Here is a 21,211-nt window from a genome sequence, read left to right as displayed (position 1 = left end):
TCAAGAGAAAATGTGACAAGTAAAAGAGTAATTGGCTAAGTGCTATCACCCATCTCCATCTTGTCTCTTCTGCCCTCTACAGACATAAGCGGCAAATGGTCTTTATGTAGTCCCAAGTCAATTAAAAATTAAAGCTGGCTTTGGGGTTGCAGTGTGGCTCTTCTCTCTTCTCTAAACCCATGCATGCTTGTTTAAGGAAAATTCAAAATCTGTCTCATATCAGAAGAGCTACCTGGTATGACACAGCAAAACAAAAAATAAGGGATTGTTCATCTGCCACTGATCTCATAATTTTTTGGTTTTCATTTGACTCTCTAATTTTTTAAGGAATATTATCTCAAAACCTATGATTATTATGTATCTATAAACTTTCTGTCATGGTATTAGTAGTTATTAACTCCTTTTAGAAGTAAGCTTCATATACATGTTTCCAGGTTCGAGTCTGAAGCAAGTAACTATGAACAGTTTGTATACCTCATATGTACTCAGTAGATCATGGTCCTCAATCCTTTCTGAGAGCTGCTGAACATGGTATTTAAAAGTTTATGTTTTCTACCACTTCTAACAGTAATCTTTTAGGTTAACAAGAAGATGAAGGGGCCACCAAAGACGAATCCACCACCTGGACTGTGTAACAACCATCACTGGAGAAAAACTGCTCCACGTTTCCTCTGCTGCCTAGTTCTGCACAAGACAATGGACACCTTTGAGTTGATTGTTACGTTCTGCCTAGTTGGAATTTCCACTGAGCTGACAATCACCACCTAAAGATCGGTTTTGGACTACAGACTACTTAGGACATTCAAAATGCTGAGTTCATATGACCTTTCACAGAATGTTGAACTTAAAAATAGTTGATCTTTAAGATTGCCAAATACAACCAAGCTGGACATTGTGGAAAGCTTAGCAAAAATTGCTTAATATTTGTAAATAGTTTTACTGTATCATTTCTTTTTATTAAGACAAAAAGGGGGATATAGAAATAATATAGGAACAATAGGAAAAAGGGATAGATTATTGAATCTACTCTTATAGCTCTTTGTGTATTGATACAAAGTTAATATTAATTGGTTACATTGGTACAGACCATTTGCATATTGATACAAAATTAAAGTTATAGTTTGGTTATGGCATTGTACCTATGTAATTCTTAATAATGCAATGTGAAGTTCTAGTCCTTTTGAAAGCTACTCATAGAAACTGTTTAAGATAATTAAGAAATGCACACTAATAGTGAATCAAATTTGTGGTTGTGTTGGGTACTATTTTAGCTAAACACAGATGTTTCCTAAGTCAATATATAGCTTTCAACAAGTAACCAAGATATAGAGATAGATTGTCTTCAAAAAACGTCAGGATCTATAGGTTATGGCATTGAAAGATTGATAATTTTTTCACAAAGAGAAATATCAGCTCCTGGAAGCACCCCTTTTCGACTTCAAAGAAGAGGATGAGCATCAAAAAAAAAAAATTCTTGAGGAGATGGCTTCCTATGTGGCAAGAGAGCCTTTGGGCAAGGAATGCCCTTGCTTCTACTGCAGACAGAATGCTGAACAAACTGGATGCAGGAAAGTTGACTGCCAAGCTTTGCAAGGACAAGGTAGGCAAGTCCTTCATTTTAGCTGCTTCACAGCAAAGTCTGTTGGATATTGAGCCAGAAAGCTGAAGATGATGCTCCAACTGACCAGGCAGCCAGCATTTCCATAGTTTTGGAAGCTGCTTGCTCTGTTCTTCCTGTTTATTCAGATAATATTCATCCTTCTCGGGTCTTTGATAGGGCTGAAGACTAAATAGTTATAATCTTACAATTACAATAAAGTTCTTTAGGATTTAAGATGTTTTAGGTAAGTTTTGATACAAAGTGATTTAGGTACAGAACTTTGGACTCACCAAAATAGAATACTTCCTCAAGGTTACCAATTACATATCGACTAGACATTGTGAATGTAATTTTTACCTGATAGTAGTTTATTGATGTCAGAAAAAAAAAGTCTTTTACTTAAAAAGGGGGGGAATGTTGCAGGATATTTGATCCCATTGTAAATCACAAAATTGTGAACTGAAAACCCTGTTTCTTTGGTATGGTTGAGCCTGTCACACCCCTTTAATCCAAGAACTTTATTTTAAACTGGCGATAATGGAGTAGTTTAGTCCTAGCGCACACCTTTAATCTAAAAGCTTTCAGTACACTGGATTTAATAAAGTTAACTACTAGGTCAAGAGGCAGAGTAAACCAGCTGATAGGGATTAAAGAGTAAAAGGGACTTTGAATTGAGGGGTTCTTGAGACAGCTTGGAGAAGTAAGGGCTTTCTTTTCAGTTCAGTCTCTGGCTTTAGGCTTCAGCATCTCAGCTCTGTAGCTTTTTGGGCTTTGAGCTAGTGAGCCTTTTGAGTTTTTTTTTCCATCCAGACTTGAGCTGAGAAGGAAGGTCAGCTGGGTGCTTTCTCTGCCTCTCTGAGCTAGCACAGCATCTGGCTCCTGAGTCTTTATTGGTAAAATAGAACTGTTGGGATTTTCCTTGTTTTAAAGAACAGATTATAATTTATCCTTCTCAGGTCTCTGATCACATTGACAGCTAAGCTAACGATGGTAGCTTCTCAGCTAGAGATCAGACAATTATAGCTTCTAAACCCGAAGTTTGAGATTTAAAACTTTCTTTGGTTTGTCTTTTAAGTATAAACTTAAAAGTGTTTCTCATTGTGCTTAATTTTCGTGTATCCTGTCTTCTGGACAGAGGGAAGTCATCCCTCTTTCATGATGTGTCATCATACTGAAAAGCAAGATTAAATGAGCTTCTGCTCTACGGGAGGTCTCTTCCTCCCAGAGCTTGCCTTAGGACACCTGTGTTGTGGACAGGTGTCACAGGATGGCACGGTTTCTGCTTTCCCTGAGCTCACCTTAAAGCGTTCATGCTTTTAATCCAAAATTGTTTCCCAAGTCTCTGCTATGCTATGACATAGAGATGTGCGCCTACTGCCTTTTTCTACAATGCGTATTTCATTGCTGATTGCAAACAATTGTGGTGCTAACATGTAAAACTTCTCTCCTTTGTAAACTTCAAAAGATTCTTGTAGGCTACAGGAAGTCCACATCTCAGGTCAAACGGACGCCATGTAAGTACTGTCAAACAACAGCCTACGTTTCCCACCTTTTTCCTAGTTCATTCAGAGGGTGGGACACCCTCCTCCAACCATCAAGACCATGGCTAAACGTTTCAAATGTACACCTAAGAAAAAGATTCTCTCCCTAACCTACTTTGTCTTCTGCCCATGTTTCTTCCAGTATCCTGCCAAGTCCAGGTGTTTCCTCCAGTATCCAGGACAGCTCGGAAGCAGCTCTCCACAGGTGCTCCTGTCCAGCCTCGAAGACTGCTTAGCCAGGCCTGCACTTTTCTAGACACAGAGATCCCACAGATCCCGGACAGCAGTGAAACAGCCAGCTCTCTCAGGACTTAGCATCCCAATTTTTTAGGGCCCCCAGAGAAGCCGTTGCAGGAAGCAGTCAAAAGAACCCAAATGTTTTTATTCCTACCCTTGGTTTTTTAAACAAAAAGGGAGGAGTGTTAGCGTAGCGGTGATTCCACTAACCTGCCCCAGGGACATAGCCTGCTGCCGCCAGGTGTGTGCCAGATAAAAGGGTCCACCTGCTATCCTGCTCTCTTGATCTCTCTGTTCTCCCTGTTTCCTTGCTCTCTGTCTTGGGCTGTCTTGTCCCCACTCTCTCTCCCTCCCTGCCCTCTCTCATGGCTCACTCACTCTACTCCTTCCCCAGACTCCCTCCCCCGTTCCCACAATGAGCCTCCTTTATTACCGGATCTGTTGGCCTGTGATTCCTCAGTGGCTATGTACACCTTGTAGCAAGCCAACCACGGTGCCCCTACCGCCTGATTATACAACAGTACTGTCAATGGGTCCTCCAGGGAAAGATGATTTTAATAAAAAGATGCTCATGGCCTTGGGAGGAGCGAAACAGGAGTTTCTCTGGGACTGGCCCAATTGGGGGAGGGGTCCATAGATGCTGAAGGTAAGGAGCTAGGAGTCAATCAAACTCAAGGTCATTTTTTGGAACTTGGTGCTGGGACACGATCATTCATTAGGAAAGGAACAGACCATTTCTGAATAAAGAATCTTATCTTCATTTCCATACCCCTTCCCCTGCAAGGCTTGGGGTGTTCTAAGGCTTGGGGTGTTCTGAGTCTTTGGTGTTTAGAGAACCTTCTGGCTTTAAAAAGCCTTCGGTCTTAAGGCATTACATGGAGGTTGCTGGAACGGACTCCTCTTACTGGAAGGTGCATCTTCATGCACCCAAACCAGACTACCGGAAGAAGTCATTGGGGTTGCTCCTGGCCCTCAGCAGACTATGATTAGGTTTACACATGGAGCTGCGGCGCTACAGCAGGACTTTGGTGCTCTCGTTGTCATGGACATCCCTGTCAGGGTCCTCCTTGAGGAGTGGAGGCCTAGGAGAAGGGGGTTCTAGGACCCCTGCATCGAGGCTCTGCTCCCGCATCCACGCACTCAGTGCTTGGCGCTCGGCCTGAAGCTGGCGGCGCGCCTGCGCCATGGCGCGCTCCTCCTGCCGCAGAGCCCGGCGCCTGCGCTCCAGCGCGCGCTCGGCCTGCCTTAGGATGGCCTCGCGCCGCTCCAGCTCCAGCTCGCGCCGGCTGCCCCGTGCGGCCAGCGCGCCCATCTGCTCCAGCAGGCGTGCCCAGTCACCCTCGGCAGCCGTGGCGGGTCCGGGCGGCGGGCAGGGCACAGCCGGCGGCGAGCTGCGGGCGGCGCTCTTCTCCAGCTCCCGCAGGTGCGCGCCGCTCAGGTGCCGCCACAGCGCCCCCGTCCACGCCTGGAAGCCGGGGTGGCCGCCCACTTGCTCCCCGCACAGCCGGCAGGTGGCCCAGGTGCCGGTCGACGGGTGTCCGGGCCGACCTGGGGCCAGATGGAAGTATCCCCAGGCCTCGGAGTACGGCGCCCCCAGGTGGCCGGGAGCGGCGGGCGCCAGCGCGGGACAGGGGCCACCCTGCCCTGCAGTGTCATCTGGCCTCCAGCTGTCTTCCATGGTCTCCAAGGGCTCTTCACTCCTCATTCCTTCTGCAGTGTCTGCATCCAGGGGAGGTGGGGAGATAAAGAACAAAGTAATCATTATTATATACACACAGATCCTCTAAACGTAAGCCGAGGACAAACCTTGTGGGTATGTTTTTCCCCCTCTCCTTAATACTCAGCATTAGTTAATGGCTACAAAACAAAACCAAAAACAACCTGTTAGGAACATCTAGCCCTTCTTGTGGTAAGCATTCTCTTCTGAAGAACTAATATCTCTGTAGAAACTGAGCTAAGGGCTGGAGAGGCAACTTGCCCAGCATGCACAGTGCCTGGGTTTGATCCCAAACACCACAAATTGGGTGTGGTAATTAGAGCAATGGACTTGTAAGAAAAGTGACCATACTTTGAAAATGTGCACATTTTAGGAACTAGCAGGTTGTAACGCAGAGCCTTGCACTTTTGTCTTTAAGTTAAATGGTAGGCCAGGTCTCAATGATCTTGAGGTCCTGGTTATTGCCTGGAGGTTCCCAACCAACCAGGTTCCAAAGTAGAAACACATGTATGTACAGGACAATTCAGGATGATCTTGGAGTTTGTAGGACACACAGACCCACAAGAAATCAAGTGGAGCAGCCTAAGTTAGCAGGAAAATGACTAGTGAACGCTTGTCTAGGGTTTTTCCCCCCGAGAATTTTATAGGTACCCAAGACAAATAGTCTGCTTCATTGTTCATCCTAATTACACGGCCCCTCTCAATATTTAGAAGGTAGAAAGCTTGTCTGGCACTTCCAGACAAGAGACGGGAGGAAAACCGATGGTTAATGCTTTGTCTGCTGAAGTAGCTACACTAGAGGCACCCAGTCACAGTGTCATTACTGTAACGACTGAGTCTTGGGCATGTCTGTGTGCACGGGTGTGAAGATCAGAGGACACACTTGTGGGATCACTGTTCTTCCATTTTTCCATGGGTTCTGGGGATTGAACTTGGGCTGTCAGACTGCACAGCAAGGGCATTCCACAGGCCCAGTGACTGGGTATTTTCCGGGAGGAAAACAACTCACCCAACACAATAACCCTGACTTCCCCCAAGCCCTCCCAAAAGAAGCTGTAAAAAGGTGGCATTTGTTCTTTAGCGAACAAGTCGGAAATAGACCAAATGTAAATGTATGGATCTAGACAAACGTTCTCTGAAAGTTAAAAACAAAACAACAACAACAAAAGTCACTTAGATTCCTTGAGCTCTGATGACTTATCTCAGGTAACATCACGGCCAAGGGAGAACCAGGCTCAGTGCGGCAGCCAGTGACTGCTCAAACTGTCAGGTCTGGAGGGAGCAGCAGAAGAGACTACCATTACAGAGTTTATTAATAGAACTGAAGACCAGGGAAATACAACATCTGTATATGTACAAGGTACGTGTGTGCGTGCGTGCGTGCGTGCGTCTGTGTGTGTGTGTGTTATATGGAGAAAGATTTGGGTTCCCAATTTTATAAAACATAATGGCCATAAAAGGCTAGAAATGTCCTGACATAATAAAAATAGCAGATGCTTTCAGTACCCAATCCCATCTCCAGACAGGACATCTAAACTAAAAGATCAAAGACATTTCAGAGTTGCATCATACTGTAAATTATAGTTATATGAGAATATCCACCCAAAAGATCTTTTCAATGGCCATGGAACCCTCTCTAAAACAGGTCTCTCTATAGTCCTCAAAGAAAGTCTTAGTGAATACAAAGGCATTACCAGATCATAGCACAGGTGATCTAGAAATCAACAGCAAGAGTTGCCTATACATTAAAAAAGCAGACCACACATTTTCTTTTAAATGAACAGCGAGTCTTGAAAAACTGAGGGAGATTTTTAAAAATAAAAGCAGAACTCACTAGCATCTGTGGGGTGCTGCTGAGGTGGAACTTGAAGAGGAAAGTTTATAACTATGCATGCTGACTTAAAAATCCAGACAGGTCACAAATAAACAGGCTACAGATGCAACCCGGGTCTTACAGAAACAACAAATCAAACACCAAAGGAGTAGACAGCAGAAAACTATCCAGCCAGGGACATAAATGAATGAAATGTAAACTAATAATAATAAATAAATAATGAATAATAAATAAAAATTAAAAATTCAGTTCTTTGAAAACAAACAAAAACCAACCTCAAAATGACAACTACATAGCCAATCTAACCAAAATAATGAGAGGATGTGCCAACTTATAAAACTAGGGATAAATAAACTGAAGGATTTACAACAGATCCTAACGAAGTCTAAGAGACTAGCAAGTATTTTGAAGATGTTTTCTCAAGTACTTTAAAATCCAGAAGGAATGGGTAAATTTCCAGCTGCAAATGACCTACCAAAATGAAAGTCTGGAGGATATACACAATTTAAACAGCTTTATGACAGGTAATAGCATTGAGGTCTCCCAACAAAGAAAGGTAGAGTCACTGCTGAATTCTGCCAAATGTTTAAAAGAAGCTAATGCAGGATGCACCTCAAAACTCCTTCATAAGACAGAAAAAGAAGCAATGCTACTAAACTGCAAAGACAGCATTACCCAATGCCAAGGCCAGATAATGACACAAGAAAGAGAACTACAGACCAATCTCCCTGACTGCAGTGGGTTCTGAGGTATGCTCTGCTGATCCCTCATTTCTTCAAGGCTTTGATGGTGAAGGAATACTGAACCTTCTTAAAGGTCTTTCCTGAACCTATTGAGATGATCCTGTTTCTTTTGTCCTTAGGCCTATTTATGTATGCTGTTACACTTACTGATTACATGTTAAATCATTATTACTATATCGGGCAAAACAGCAGTCAATATTATTCAAATAGAGAAAAACAAAGCATTTTCTCTAAAATAAATAACAAGACAGGGTGCCCATTCTCTCTGCTCTTGTTTAATACAGTATTCAAAGTATTATCTAGGGCAGTAAGATAAGAAGAAGAAAGGAAAAAAAAAGATACAAACAGGAAAAGAAGTAGTCAAATTATTTCTAGTTGCAGATGACAAAAATGATCTATCTGTATCACATGAGTATATATGCCTGAACAATTCAAAGCCAGCATAGCAAAAAAATATTTGCACATGTATGCTGATTGCTGAACTATTCATAATAGTCAAGATGTGGAAGCAGGGGCTAAAGAGATGGCTTATCAGCTAATGGCATACATTGCTCTTGCAGAGAACGCAGTTCAGTTCCCAGCACCTATGTCAAGTGACAAATACCTATAGCTCCAGTTCTAGGTTGCTTAAACGCTCCCCCCATATACACATAACTAAAAATAAGTAAAGCATTTTTAAGAAAGATGTGGAATCAGCTTCGGTGTCTGTTAATAGACGAATAGATAAGGGGCACGTAATATACATAAAAAGTGAAATTATGACCCTCAATGAAAATGGATGAAACTGGAGAGCTGTATGTAAAGGGAATAAGCCAGACTCAGAAAGACAAAAGTCACATTTTCCCTCAGATACAGAATGTAGATTGAAGTTATATACAAATGTATGCATCTGTGTGGGACAGGGATGGAGACAGCAGAGAAAGAGTTTAATGGGCTAGGGAAGGGACAAGAAAGGCTGACATCATGTCACAGGAACAGAAGGAAGAACCATTTAGGGGAGAAAGGAGACCAGCTCAAGATGAGTGAGGGGGCAAAAAAAACTAACACAACAAAACCCCCAAACCCCAAGTGGGGAGAGATACATGTATGCATGAAAATGCCACAGTGAACCCCAGGTCTCCTCATGCTGATCAAATGTTACTCTAGAGTAAACAGAACATGACTTTAGTATTAGAAACAGTTTATCTAATTTTTATACCTTACCTGTTGTTAAGAATACCGTTTCCTCCTGCCTTGACTCTATCCTTTCTGGGCTCTTTTTAATTACTAGACATGGGAAGTGATGGTATACTATTATAGTGAATCTGTTTCCTAAGTTTTAAAATGACTACTGCTTCACCGTTGACAGGCCCAGGGGCCTGCAGATCTTTTTCATGGGCCAAGGGCTCAGGGTCCCCATTGCTCATGCACCTCTAACAGTGCCAGAGGTGACCCATTACTGTCAGGCTTTTTACATCCTTGTGAGCCCTGAGCTGGGCTTCCTGTAAGTCCTGGGATGCTGAGAGGGGCACCAGGCACGTGTGCCGTCTGCTGGGGAGTTAAGATGGGTCAAGCAGGAGAGCACGGGTTCTGTACTGTGTTCCTCACCGGAGCCAGGAACAGGCTACACTCCAAATGTGGGCCAGCACAGCAATGCCCCTCCACGGTGCCAAGGAGGGAGGGGCATCCTTCTGGTCAGCCCTTTACTGTCGGAGGTCTTAACCAATGGACAGCAGCACGGAACGGAACTGCCCCACCTTCTCAGTCCTCCAATAGTGGACTGCATTCTGGCTCCATGTGATAGGACTTTATGTCCAGGGTGGAACACCGCTCCAGCCCTGTTGTACGGCCCGAATTAATTTCTGCTTCACCCATGTAGCTGTGGAACTCCTCATCACAACAGCGCATACCAAGAGTTCTTACAAGGAGACTTTTAAAAAGCAAGTAATCCAATAGGAAACTAGGCAGAAACCTGAGCAGGCAAAAGACCTCAGGGCCAATTCAATGTCTGTGGAAAAGCGATTCTGTTCTGGGAACTGCCATGAGGGCAAGAATGAGGTGTCATTTTCCACCCACTACCAGAACCAAGGTGGGCAGGCATAACTCTGAAGTCCAGAAGGAGGCGGAAAGCAGGGCACCCTCACTTTCCTACTAAAGGTCTGATCGCTGTGAGGGAGGCCACCTGGAACTTTCTGCATTCGTTTAAAAACAGCTGAGATTTCTATTCTGTAGAACTAAAGGTTCTTCATGTTTGCTTCATTGTTGTTTAGAGTGGGGACCATAGCTGAGAATATAATGTCTGTTTGCAACAGGGAATATTATGCACTCATTGAAAGGACAAAAAATCTTCCAGATGTTCTAGAGGAAGCTCTTGGGGCAGATGTTGTAAAGTGTATATAAAAATCCCATCATTTCTAGATACTACCAGGTCACTGTAGCGTTGTAAAGACACAGATGTTCTCTAATCACGACGCAGTTGCATCCTAATGAACCATCAGTTGTAGCTAGCCTACCAAGCCCCACAGTGGAGCACCACAGTGCGTTCCAGAGCAGCAGCTGCTTCCTCTTATGACTGCAAGGCTCCTAAGGGCCTCCTAAGCACCTGCACAGCCCTGCCCAGCTGCCTGTGCTGTGTGCTACTGGCCAACAAAGATCAAGTGTCAAAATTCAAAGTATGGATTCTACTGAATGGCTCCCACTTGCATCCAGAACTATACGGAACCATCTCCACAGATTTAGGTTAGAACAAATAAGGAGACACTACAGGCTGAGCTGTAAGGTGACAGGAGAGATAGGGGAAGAGAAAGTATTACACACAAAAGCCAAAGAAAACTCTAAGAAAGCATACGGGGACATGCCTATGGCTTACCACAAAACATGTATGTAGCAAAATCTACATGTAAGGAAAAAGTAACTTTTAATGAACAACCCCTGGGCATCTCAGGTGGGCACAGACCTTACTTGAGGAGGCTTGAGACAGTGCAAAGGGCAATGCCTTGCTAAGACACTTAGGATCCACAAGGACAGGCTGTTGCCATCTGGAGGGAGAAAGCAAGTATACAGGGTCGACCAGTACAGCATGGCTCCCGTGCCTTGCTCAAGCAGCAGATTCTGTGCCCACAGGAAGAGAGGATGAAAGGGACTCAACCTGCTCCTCTCCTTGCCACAGAGCAGCCTCCTGGCTGCACCTGCTTTAGGTGCAGCTCCCTGATGAAGACTAAGTGCTTCTAAAGGGCGGCAGAGATAGGGGCTGTCCAACTCCCCAGCACCATGCAAATTTAATACAGAGGAGCGGCTAGTGCTCAGACGCCCCTACACTGAGATTTTAGTGGTTGAAAAGCAGTGTTGTATTTCCGGTGGACATTCAAAATGGAAGAATCTCTAAAAGAGTCATAATGCCAAAAACAAAGCAGAAAGATCAGAGAGCCACAACTGTTGTTGGTTAGTAATATTTATATTTGATTTATCTTTTAGTTAATCAGTGTTTGTTCCTAAACCAGCTGTAAACCCAAATCACCACACAGAGACTAGGATTTATTTAATTAACCTAGAGCACAATGCTGGGCAATAGTTACTCCATCCTAAACCTCCAAGCCCGCATAGTTTCCTCCCATTCAGAGTTTCTCTATTATACTTGCTTTTACTCATATCTTAGGTCCGGTTTATCTCTCCTCATGGTTCCAAGTCCTGCCCTGCCAATCTTTGCTCTCCTACCTCTCCAACTCACTTCCTTCTCCTCCCCTCTGGACCAGGATGTCCCACTCTAAACTCTCCATTGCACAGCATTCGCTGGTTGTTTTATTGAAAATACAGGGAATAAATGGTGGCATGTTTACACAAACTTGAGACAGCTGATGCTTAGAATAAGCATCACAATGCAATGTCAGGATTGAAACCATATAGTGGGGTAGAGAAATCAGCATTTGAATGAACAAGGGTAAATTGTGTACATTCCACAAGAACATTATACCAACATTTCCCCCTTTAAGTCCAATAAAAGGCTCCTTTTCTTTTAATACAATAATAATTATAAAACAGTTGTGAAAACTATTAGGTAAGATTTACATGTGCAATGTCCAGTCCATATGTATTTGGCAACTTAGGAGAAAGTATCTGAAAGTATCTTGACAAGTTTAGAGTTCTATACCTAAATTAACTTCTATCCTTGTTGGTATTACCTATATAAAAACATTTTCTTAAATTCTAAACAACTTAAGCTTAATTGTGCAAATATATCTATTTGGTCTTCAACCCTACCAGAGACTTGAGAAGGAATAAAATTAGTTACTTGAGTAAATAGGAAGTGCATGTTAGCAGCTTCCAAAAAATAAAAATTGACAGAGACAGTTTGCTGCCTGAACAGTCACCCATAACTCTCTATATTGTTAAAGCACCATCTTTAGCCTTCTGGCTCAGTATATTTGACAGACATATATGTGAAGCAGGAACTATTTAGGACTTGCTTACCCTGTCTTGGCAAAGTTTGGCAGTCAACTTGTCCTGCATTTAAGCTTGCCCATTTTTGGCAGAATTCTGTCTGTTGTGAGGAGGGCATTTTCTTTTTGCCTGGATGGCTCGTTTGCCACATTTGAAACCATCTCCATATGGAGGTTCTTCAATGCTCATCATCATCTTTGAGGTAGGTGGGGTGCTGCCAGGAGATGACCTGTCTCATTGTCAAAGAATCTTTAAAATAATAAAGACATTTTTAAATGCCATATTCTTAGGTCTCTGAAGTTTTGAAGACTTACCTATCTTTATGTAATCGACCTGTCTAAAATAATGTGTCTGTTAAACCTAGGATATATACTCCTGTGATAGATTAGACTAGTGTCTGACATGACTATGAGTTGATGAACTAGCAATTAACTTTCATTACCTAATACCCTAAACAGTTTGTAGTAGCAGTTTAAAAGTATTGGAAGTAACCTTGAATTTGTATCAAAATACTAAAATTTACCAATGTATTAAAAATAGACTTATTTTTGCATCATTATACAAAATCCTACACCGGAGTTAAAAACAACCTTATTTGAGAACAAATAAAGCTTTAAGTTGAGTAGATTCAATAATCTACCTTTTGTCTTGTTATTCCTATAAGATATCCCTGTATTCCCCTTTTTTTCTTTTCAACCCTAATGCAATGTCCGACTGACACCAGATGGTGGGGTAGAGAAATCAGCATTTGAATAAACAAGGATAAACTGTATACATTCCACAAGAACATTATACCAACACACAACCATTGCTCCTCAGATTTATTTTCACTTCCTAAACAAACCTTCACACAGAAATAGGTGGCTCATCAGGCAGGCCCAGGGACCTACAGGAAGGTGGGCTGGCCTAAGCTGGGTGATGCCCACACCTGCCTTATCAAGTGCCAGCTAACAACATAGAGCCACTATTATGTGTGTAGCTAGCAGAAAGAAAATAAAAACGGGAACACCTTTCAATTTTTCCTTAAACACCTTTAAGAACTGGCACAAAGGTGCCTAAAGATGAGATTATTTTGGTTTATGGCTATTTATTCCATCCAACTCTCTTGTCTAAATGTTCACTGTGCACCTCTCAGGGTCCACAAGGACCTCTGCCTTCAGGTAACTCACCATCCGGGGGGCAGGGAGGAAGAAATGTTCCCAATGACAAAGGCAATTCCTTGGTTGAAATCAGATCAGTGTTTGGCTCCAAAGAGAGTTCTACTATGTCAGCGTATAACTAAGGCTCCTAGTTCTCCATCAGTGTGTAACCAAGGCTCCTAGTTCCTGTTTTAAACTTAAGCACATTCAAGCTACATAAAAGTACTGCTAGGATAAAATCAACTCAGCAATGAAAAGTTTTGAGTCCAATTTCCAGGCGAAGGTGCAGGGTGACAAAGTCAGTGTTAAGCTGCCTGGCACGGGGAGAATGCCACCTTGGCACCACACCTCTAAAGCTCCTGTGGCCAAGCTTCATTTGGGGCACACTCTTGAGAAGGAGTGATAAGCCAATATCTGTGGGAGATAACAGACTCCCATTCATCACCCCTGCTTTTGAGTCTATTCTCATAGATGTACTAGTAGCCTATCAGGTTAAACCAGAGTCCTCTGTATGACTCCCCAGTCCCAACACAGAGGCTGAAGGGAGTCATTAAAACCTGGAAATAGGGGCTCAGCAGGTAGAGGCACCTGTCCCTAAGCCTGATGCCCTGAGTTTGAACACTGGGACTCACACAGTATAAGGAGAGACCTCTCAGAGACTATCCTCTGACCTCTACACACACGGGCACCTACACATTATAACCAAGTAAATGTAGAGCTTTTTTAGACTTTTAAATATGGTCTTATACACTATATGTATGACTATATATATGTACACATGTATATGCATGACTATAAAATTTGTCGTGAGACAGGCAGACACTTCCACTATTGGCAAAGAAGCATCATTTTTACTAATTCTTTTGTTGGTTGTGGTTATGTGTGTGTGTGTGCACACGCGCAAGCACACACACGCACTGTTGGAGACTGAACCCAGTGTCTCACACAGGTTAGGCAAGTGCTCTACCACTGAGCTCCAGCCCCTATAAATGGAATTAGAAAGAAAAAAGAAAGGAAGAAAAGAAAGCAAACAAAACTGTAAGGTCTCAGATTCAGGACAAACAGCTGAGGTGCCTATTTCACACATATCAGAGAGGAAAGACTGGCTGCTGGCTGGTCTCTCTGCTTCCCCAACAACACTCCAGCCCTGGGGCTGGGCTTCAGCCATTTGGCTCCTTAGTCTCTAGGCCTCTTGCCCTCTGGGCTTGCTCTTGGCTCTTAGCCCCTCCTCCCTTTTCTTTTCTCTCCCCCCGGTCCCCCGTGGCTCCCTTCAGTTTGAACCCTTCCAGATGCCTCTGGCTTAAATCTACAATAAGCCTCCTTAAGCATACCCGGGGACATCATGTCCTCATTTCTTTTTCATTCATTCTAAAGCCTTCTGATTTGAAACACACCTTTATTTCAGAGCCACCTTGCTTTGTTTAATACATATGGTCACTACAAAGCACCTATGAAAATTTATTATTTTATGCTTATGCTTGCACACATAATAACTGGGTAGGCCAGTGGCCAACAAACCAGGAAATGTTCTCAAAGCAAAATAACAAGTGAGAAACAGTCCTGTTTGTCCTTCTGCAGTCAAGGCTAATCATGTCAGTTGGGTTTGCCAGGCAGAGTAATAAACAGGTATGTGTTGATTGAGCCTGGATCTAACACGAGAAACTGACATTATTATGAAATTCACAGATTATGTGGAAACACTAATCGCACTTTCATTTACTTCACCTAATAGTGGTTTAAACCAAAGCAGAACAGAATAATTGAGTAATTAGCTTTGGCAGTTGAAGTTCCGGGAAACTCCAGTCCACTCACCTGTGATCTGTCCAGCTTGGCTTACCTATTAGTTTCCTGCCATGTATTCATATATGTATAAATAGAGCCAGACAACTAGAAAAATTTGTCTGTAATTATTAGCCTGAAGGCATAAATGAAATTAAAAGCTGGAAACGGGGATGGAGAGATGGCTCAGTGGTTAAGAGCACTTGCTGCTCTTCCAGGGGTCCAGAATTCCATTTCCAGCCTGCAGGTCCAAGTACTCCTGACTTCCTGTACTCCAGCTCTGTGGAATCGGACACTCTCTGTTTCCCACAGGCACCCTCACATACAGGGACATGCAGCACGGGAGGTGAGGGTATACACACAAACAACAAATAAAAAGAAATGTTTTAGGAAATGCAAATCAAAACAATTCTGCGATTCCATCTTACACTGGCCAGGATGGCTATGATCAAAACCTCAAGTGATAGCACATGTTGGCAAGGTTGTGGAGAAAGGGGACTGCTCCTCCATTACTGGTGGGAGTGAGAATTTGTACAACCACTGTGGAAATCAATCTGACACTTTCTCAGAAAACTGGGAATAGCTATAGCTCAAGACACAGCTATACCACTCCTGAGCATATACACAAAAGATGCTCCACCATACCACAAGGACACTTGCTCAACTATGTTCACAGCAGCTTTATTCATAATAACCAGAATCTGGAAACAACCTAGATGTCCCTCATCCGAAGAATGGATAAAGAAAATATAGTACATTTACACAATAGTATACTGTTCAGCTATTAAAAATAGGGGCATCATGCAATTTGCAGGAAAATGTATGGAACTAGAAAATATCATCCTGAGTGAAGTAATTCAAATCCAAAAAAACATGCATGGTATATACTCACTGATAAGCGGCTCTTATTCACAAATTATGGGATAACCATGCCACAAGCCACAGATCTAAAGAAGCTAAGTAACAAGAAGGCTCCAAGGGGCTCTGCTTGAATCTCACTCAGAATGGGAAACAAAATAGGCATTGGTGGTGGATGGAGAGAGGGAACTGAGTGGAAGAGGGGATTGGGAGAGGCACAGGGATAGGGATTAGGAGTAGGGAAAGTGGGGGACAGAGGGTCCCAGGTGAGAGAACAGAAATCGGACGTGGGGGGCCATCTCTGGGATGTGCCAGAAACCTGGGCTAGGGAAGGCCCTATGGGATGACTTAGCTGAGACTCCTAGCAGTGGGGAATCTGGCCTTGAAGTGGCACCTTCTGTAGCCAGGTGGGACATGCAGTGGAGGGACGAGGCCACCAACCCACTCACAAAATCTTCCACCCAAAATTTGTCCTGCCTACAAGATGTGCAGGGACAAAGATGGAGCAAAGATTGAGGGATAGTCAACCAAAGACCTTACTTGAGACCCACTCCATGAGAGAGAGCCAATCCCTGACAATGTTAATGTTACTCTGCTGTGCTTGTAGACAGGAGCCTAGCATAACTCCTCTGAGAGGCTTCACCCAGCAGCTGATGGAAACAGATGCAGAGACCCACAGCCAAACATTAGGCAGAGCTCGAGGAATCCTATGGAAGAGCCGGGGGAATGATTGAGGGAGCTGGAGGGGTCAAGGACTCCACAAGAAGACCTACAGAGTCAACCTACCTGGGCCCATGGGGCTCACAGAGACTGAGCCATCAACCAATGAGCACGCATGGGCTGGTCCTAGCATCCCTGCACATATGAGCAGATACACAGCTTGGTCTCCATGCAGATACCCCAACAACTGGAGTGGGGTCCTCTGACTCTGATGCCTCCCTTTGGGTCCTGCTCCCCTAACTGGCCTGCCTTGTCCGGCCTCAGTGGGAGAGGATGCGCCTAGTCCTGCAGCATGGAGGTCCCATGGGGGCCTCCCCCTTCTATGAGGATGAGAGGGGAGAGTGGGGGAGGGGGGACTGGGAGGAGAAAGGGGGGCTGAGAGCAGGATGTAAAGTGAATAATGAAATGATGTAAAGTGAATAAATTAATGAAAAAAATGCTTACTCAGACAGGCCAAATAACACCAAAAAAAAAAAAATCATCTTAAAAAGTCAGTAAAAATGACTGCAAAGTGTAAATGTGTTATGAATAAAGGGTTGAATGTGAAAACATTAGAAAAAGGTTATACATGGACTGATTTTTTAAAAAGTACTGGACCCATAGCTATTAGTGAAGCAAAGATGAAACCTGAATGCTTTAAGCTGAACTCTCAGCTATTTCTCCCATTAGCTAAAAGGCAAAGCACGCTATCAATGCACTGTAAAATAAAAATTATAAAGCACTATGCCCTAAAGGGGACCTTTATTTCAGCTCAGCGCCGCATTAGTTTAATATATGCATATATGCACGTATATACATCTGTATACACACACACACACACACACACACACACACACACACAGAGATGTATATAGCTTTGTAACTTAAAATATTTTTAAGTTGGGAATTACCTGGTTTGGACTCTTGGTCCTTTTACATAATTTCCTATGCCATTTATTATCACTTTCCTCTAACTATTTTGGAGGCCCGAAGGTGCATTAATAAGCTAGTACAGGAGTCAGCAGGAGGCGGGGCACTCTCTGTGAGATCTAGGCCAGCCTAGTCTACACCGGCAAGTTCCAGATCACCCGAGGATCCATGGTGAGACCCTGTCTTTAAAATAAGCAAAAACCAAAAAGCAGGCCAGATGGTGATGGCTCATGCCGTTTATCCCAGTACTCAGGAGGCAGAGGCAGGTGGATCTCTGAGTTCGAGGCCAGCCTGGTCTACAGAGTGAGTTCCAGGACAGCCGAGGCCCTGTCTGGAAAAACCAAGCGAATTGGGAGAGGATCAGGCACAACACTCCACTCATTGTTTCAACTTATGAAACCAATTCTTCAACAGCTGTTCTAAAGACCTCACCTTTGAGCTCGGCAATCCCAGAGATGTAGTTTTTTGTTCCGACTAAGGAAACATCCCATCCTGTTCAGCAGTAAAGCTTTGGGAAGGGCCACCCAAGGCTTGCACAGCCTCGGCTCCAGTGTGCTAGGAAAGCATCAGGAAACTCTTTTGTTTCTGTCTGGCGGAGGACGAGGTTCTGGTTTACACCGGTTTTCTCCCCCCGCGCGCGCACACACAGACGCACACCACACACACGCACACGCACAGAGGTGGAAAACGTTAGCCAAGTCCCAGCCAGCGCCAGACGCTCCTGGCAGGGCCACAGGCCGGGCTCAGTCAGGCTTCCCCGAGGCAGCTTTGTGGGATGTTTCCCCACCTCCCCCGGGGCGGCCCTGGAGGCGGGCAGGCCTCTCCGCCAAGCCCGGGTGGAGGCGTCCCCGCAGGAGCCCGCCGCAGCCCGGCGCTTCGCCCCGAGGCCCCGCGGTCCCCGGCCCCCGCGCCCCGCCACGCCCAGGCCGCGGGCGTCCCCGCCGGCCCCGGCCCCCGCCGCTCACCGGACGCCGGGCCGCTCGCCCCTCGCCTCCCGGCTCCTCGCAGACATTTTGTCCCGACGGAAGGCGCCGCTGCCCCCTTAAAGACACAGAGCCCGATTCCCGCGTCTGGGGGCGCCCGGGGGGCGGTGACGCGTGGCCTGGACGCCGGGGAGGCCCGCTAGACCTTCCGGTCGGTGAGGGGTTAGAGCAGCGGGGTGAAGGAGAGTGTGGAGGGTGGAGGCCTGCGGGAGTGTCTAAGTGGCGCCACAGCGCAGGGATGCTGGAAACGTCCGCGTTCACCTTCCAAGTCAGCTGGTCCAGGGCCTAAGCGGGGCGCGCCGCCCGGCTCGTCTACGGCCTCTGAGGTGACGCAAGTCAGAAGTTTCTGCCATCAAGGTCTAGGGAGGAAAAGGTGTCCCCAAAACGCCACCATGGGCTACCACTCTTGTCCTGACGATGCTCTGTCAGCGGCGGCTGGTTTACACGGCTGTATTCCGCGCTCCAGCTGCGAAGACGAACCTTTTCAGGGTCTGCGGGCCGATGCAGAGAGCGCCTTGGGGCCTCGCAGCTTGAGGGCAATTCCTGTTGTGGGCCGTTCGCTGTTCCAGCCCCGTAAATATTACCACCGTGTAGATTCCAGTCTACAAACAGTCCTGAAGAAGGGACTTGCCGACTTCCTAGGTGTACCGGCTCCCTCTTATGCACAGCTGGCACATTTTCGGCCCTTTATTTTTTCATTAGAAAGTTGCACTAGTTCGCTGTGTTTGAATTTGGTGTGTTTGGGTGGCAGGGGTCGTGGGTCTGTGCCTGTGGGCCGCGGCGTCAGTGGCGTCCAGAAGAGGGCGTAGTGCAGAAGAGCCCGTACTGACTGAAGTTGGAGGTGTTCGCTAGCCACCTGAGGAGGGCTGGGAATGGAATTTGAATCCTCCGGGAGAGCAGCACCTGCTCTTACCCACTGAGGCATCTCTTCAGCCCACATACCGCTCTGCTCACAAAGTCACATGAAGAATGGGGCTGAAGCCTTGCTAGCTAGGCTACACCTGCAGCGGTCTTTTAAAAACTCTCCTTCATTTGGGTGTTTAGGCCTCTACCTCCCTTCCCTCCAAACCCCCAACTTTAAGTAGGAGAGAAAAAGGTTAGTGGGAGAGGGGGCCCAGCTAGTTAGGGTTCAGTGGGTTTTTTTAGGCTCTATACCAATCTCCATCAAATGAAGACGCAGCTAGCAAGCTCCTCCATGCTGCTGTGCCCCAAAGCATTTCTCCCCATCTGTCTGCTCCAAACCGTCTCTGGTCTCTCCAAACTGCTCCACACCACACACCAACACCGAATGCCACAGTCTCTTTCTTAGCTCTCATATTTATACTCTAAGAGTCCTAGACCATGCCCCTCCCTGTGCCACACATGGAAGGCCGTTACCAGCTGGCAAAGATCATGCTCCACACGTGACAATTAACAAGTGTGGGCAAACTATAGCTCAACTAAAATCCCACACTTGGGATCATGTTTGCATAATATACAAAGAAACCAGAACTTCCATCACAGACAATAAGCAAACATATAAAAAATAAAAGAAACAAGAAATTATTTTGTAAGTTATACAATTCATGCTAGCTGCTTTGGTTCAGCTGATTTAGGAATGGGGGTGCTAGGGATGAATGCTTGGTCTTGCTCACGGCACACGCTTTGCCATGGAGCTATTAACATCACCCTTTTCATTTTTTCTCCCTAGAGTTGGAAATTTTGTTTGTTGAATTTTCTCTTTTCTCTGCCAAGAATGATTTCAGAGGAAAGAAAAATCTGGTTGGATATCTAGAAAGAAATAATTTTGCCATGGAGAGATTAATTAGACTCCCTACTCCCTTTTAAATTTTATTTAAATTTTTTTCATACTACATATTTTGATTATATTTTTAACTCAACAAACCAATTTAAAAAAAGCACATAAAACATGGTGTATTAAGGTTCTCTAGAGTAACAGAACTTATAGAATGAATTTCTGTTTAATATATATAAAGAGAAAGAAAGGGGAATTATTAGAATGATTTACAGGCTGTGGTCCAGCTAATCCAACAATGGCTGCCTATGAACAGAAAGTTCAAGAATCCAGTAGATGTTCAGTCCATGAGGCTGAATGTCTCAGCTGCTCTTCAGTATATGCTGGAATCCTGAAGTAGGCTCTAATGCTAGGGAAGGGATGGACTTTCTAACAAGGCGCATAGAGGCAAAGACAGAAAGCTCCCTTCTTCTATGTCCTCATATAGGCTTCCAGCGGCAAGTGTGGCCCAGATCAGAGGTGGGTTTTTCTGCCTCAAAAGACTAAAGGTCTTACCTCAAAGATTCTGATTAGAAGTGGATCTTGCCACTCCAAATTAAGCAAAAACCCTTCATAGGTTGGCTCTCTATTTTGGGGTTTTAGTTAATTCCAGATGTTGATAACCAAGAATAGTCATCATACCTGGAGATGGTTTTGTGTTGGCCAAATACTCTGAGCATGAGGCCTGCCCTGGTATGTGGCTGATTTGCAGCATCTCTCTAATGGAGAAAACCATGTCCCTGCCCTCTCCCAGCAGGGATAAATTGCAAATATCTTTTTGTTAGGAGTGGTTCTTTGTGCCTGCTTCATCTTCGCTGCCCTGGAATTTTGCCTGGCTTGCTCTTTTGCAGGTCTTGTATGTGCTGCCACAATTTCTGGGAGTTACTATGTGTATCAGCCTTGGTATATCTGGAGGACAGTTTCCTTGGAGTCATTCACACCTTCGCCTCCTCTTGCACAT

The 21,211-nt window shown here is 44.8% G+C and overlaps 1 protein-coding gene, 1 long non-coding RNA gene and 1 other non-coding gene across 4 annotated transcripts; 1 reads left to right on the top strand and 2 right to left on the bottom strand.

Annotated features, from left to right (window-relative positions):
• Positions 1 to 1,487: 1,487 nt before the first annotated feature.
• On the top strand, positions 1,488 to 3,958 carry LOC129670043 (uncharacterized). The gene is made up of 2 exons (XR_008719115.1): positions 1,488 to 1,600; positions 3,284 to 3,958. It is a non-coding gene; the product is annotated as an uncharacterized LOC129670043 (long non-coding RNA).
• On the bottom strand, positions 3,916 to 18,873 carry Zbed3 (zinc finger BED-type containing 3). 2 transcript variants are annotated; one of them, XM_055598441.1, is made up of 2 exons: positions 18,459 to 18,873; positions 3,916 to 5,097 (listed from the first exon to the last, which is right to left on the bottom strand). In XM_055598441.1, the coding sequence occupies exon 2, from the start codon at positions 5,081 to 5,083 to the stop codon at positions 4,391 to 4,393; it is 693 nt and encodes a 230-aa protein (XP_055454416.1). In that variant the 5' UTR covers positions 5,084 to 5,097; positions 18,459 to 18,873; the 3' UTR covers positions 3,916 to 4,390. The 2 variants fall into 2 exon arrangements, with proteins under 2 accessions (XP_055454416.1, XP_055454417.1); XM_055598442.1 differs by lacking the exon at positions 18,459 to 18,873 and adding an exon at positions 17,926 to 18,137.
• On the bottom strand, positions 9,284 to 9,423 carry LOC129670059 (small nucleolar RNA SNORA47). Its single transcript, XR_008719117.1, has one exon. It is a non-coding gene; the product is annotated as a small nucleolar RNA SNORA47 (small nucleolar RNA).
• Positions 18,874 to 21,211: the final 2,338 nt, after the last annotated feature.

This window comes from Psammomys obesus, unplaced genomic scaffold, assembly GCF_907164565.1.
Source record: "Psammomys obesus unplaced genomic scaffold, mPsaObe1.curated_primary_1811, whole genome shotgun sequence".
Classification (NCBI taxonomy): domain Eukaryota; kingdom Metazoa; phylum Chordata; class Mammalia; order Rodentia; family Muridae; genus Psammomys; species Psammomys obesus.
This window is presented reverse-complemented; position numbering and strand designations above follow the sequence as displayed.

Bases quoted from the DNA above. Each gene is read 5' to 3' on its own strand.
- Zbed3 (XM_055598441.1), bottom strand. From the start codon at position 5,083: ATGAGGAGTGAAGAGCCCTTGGAGACCATGGAAGACAGCTGGAGGCCA.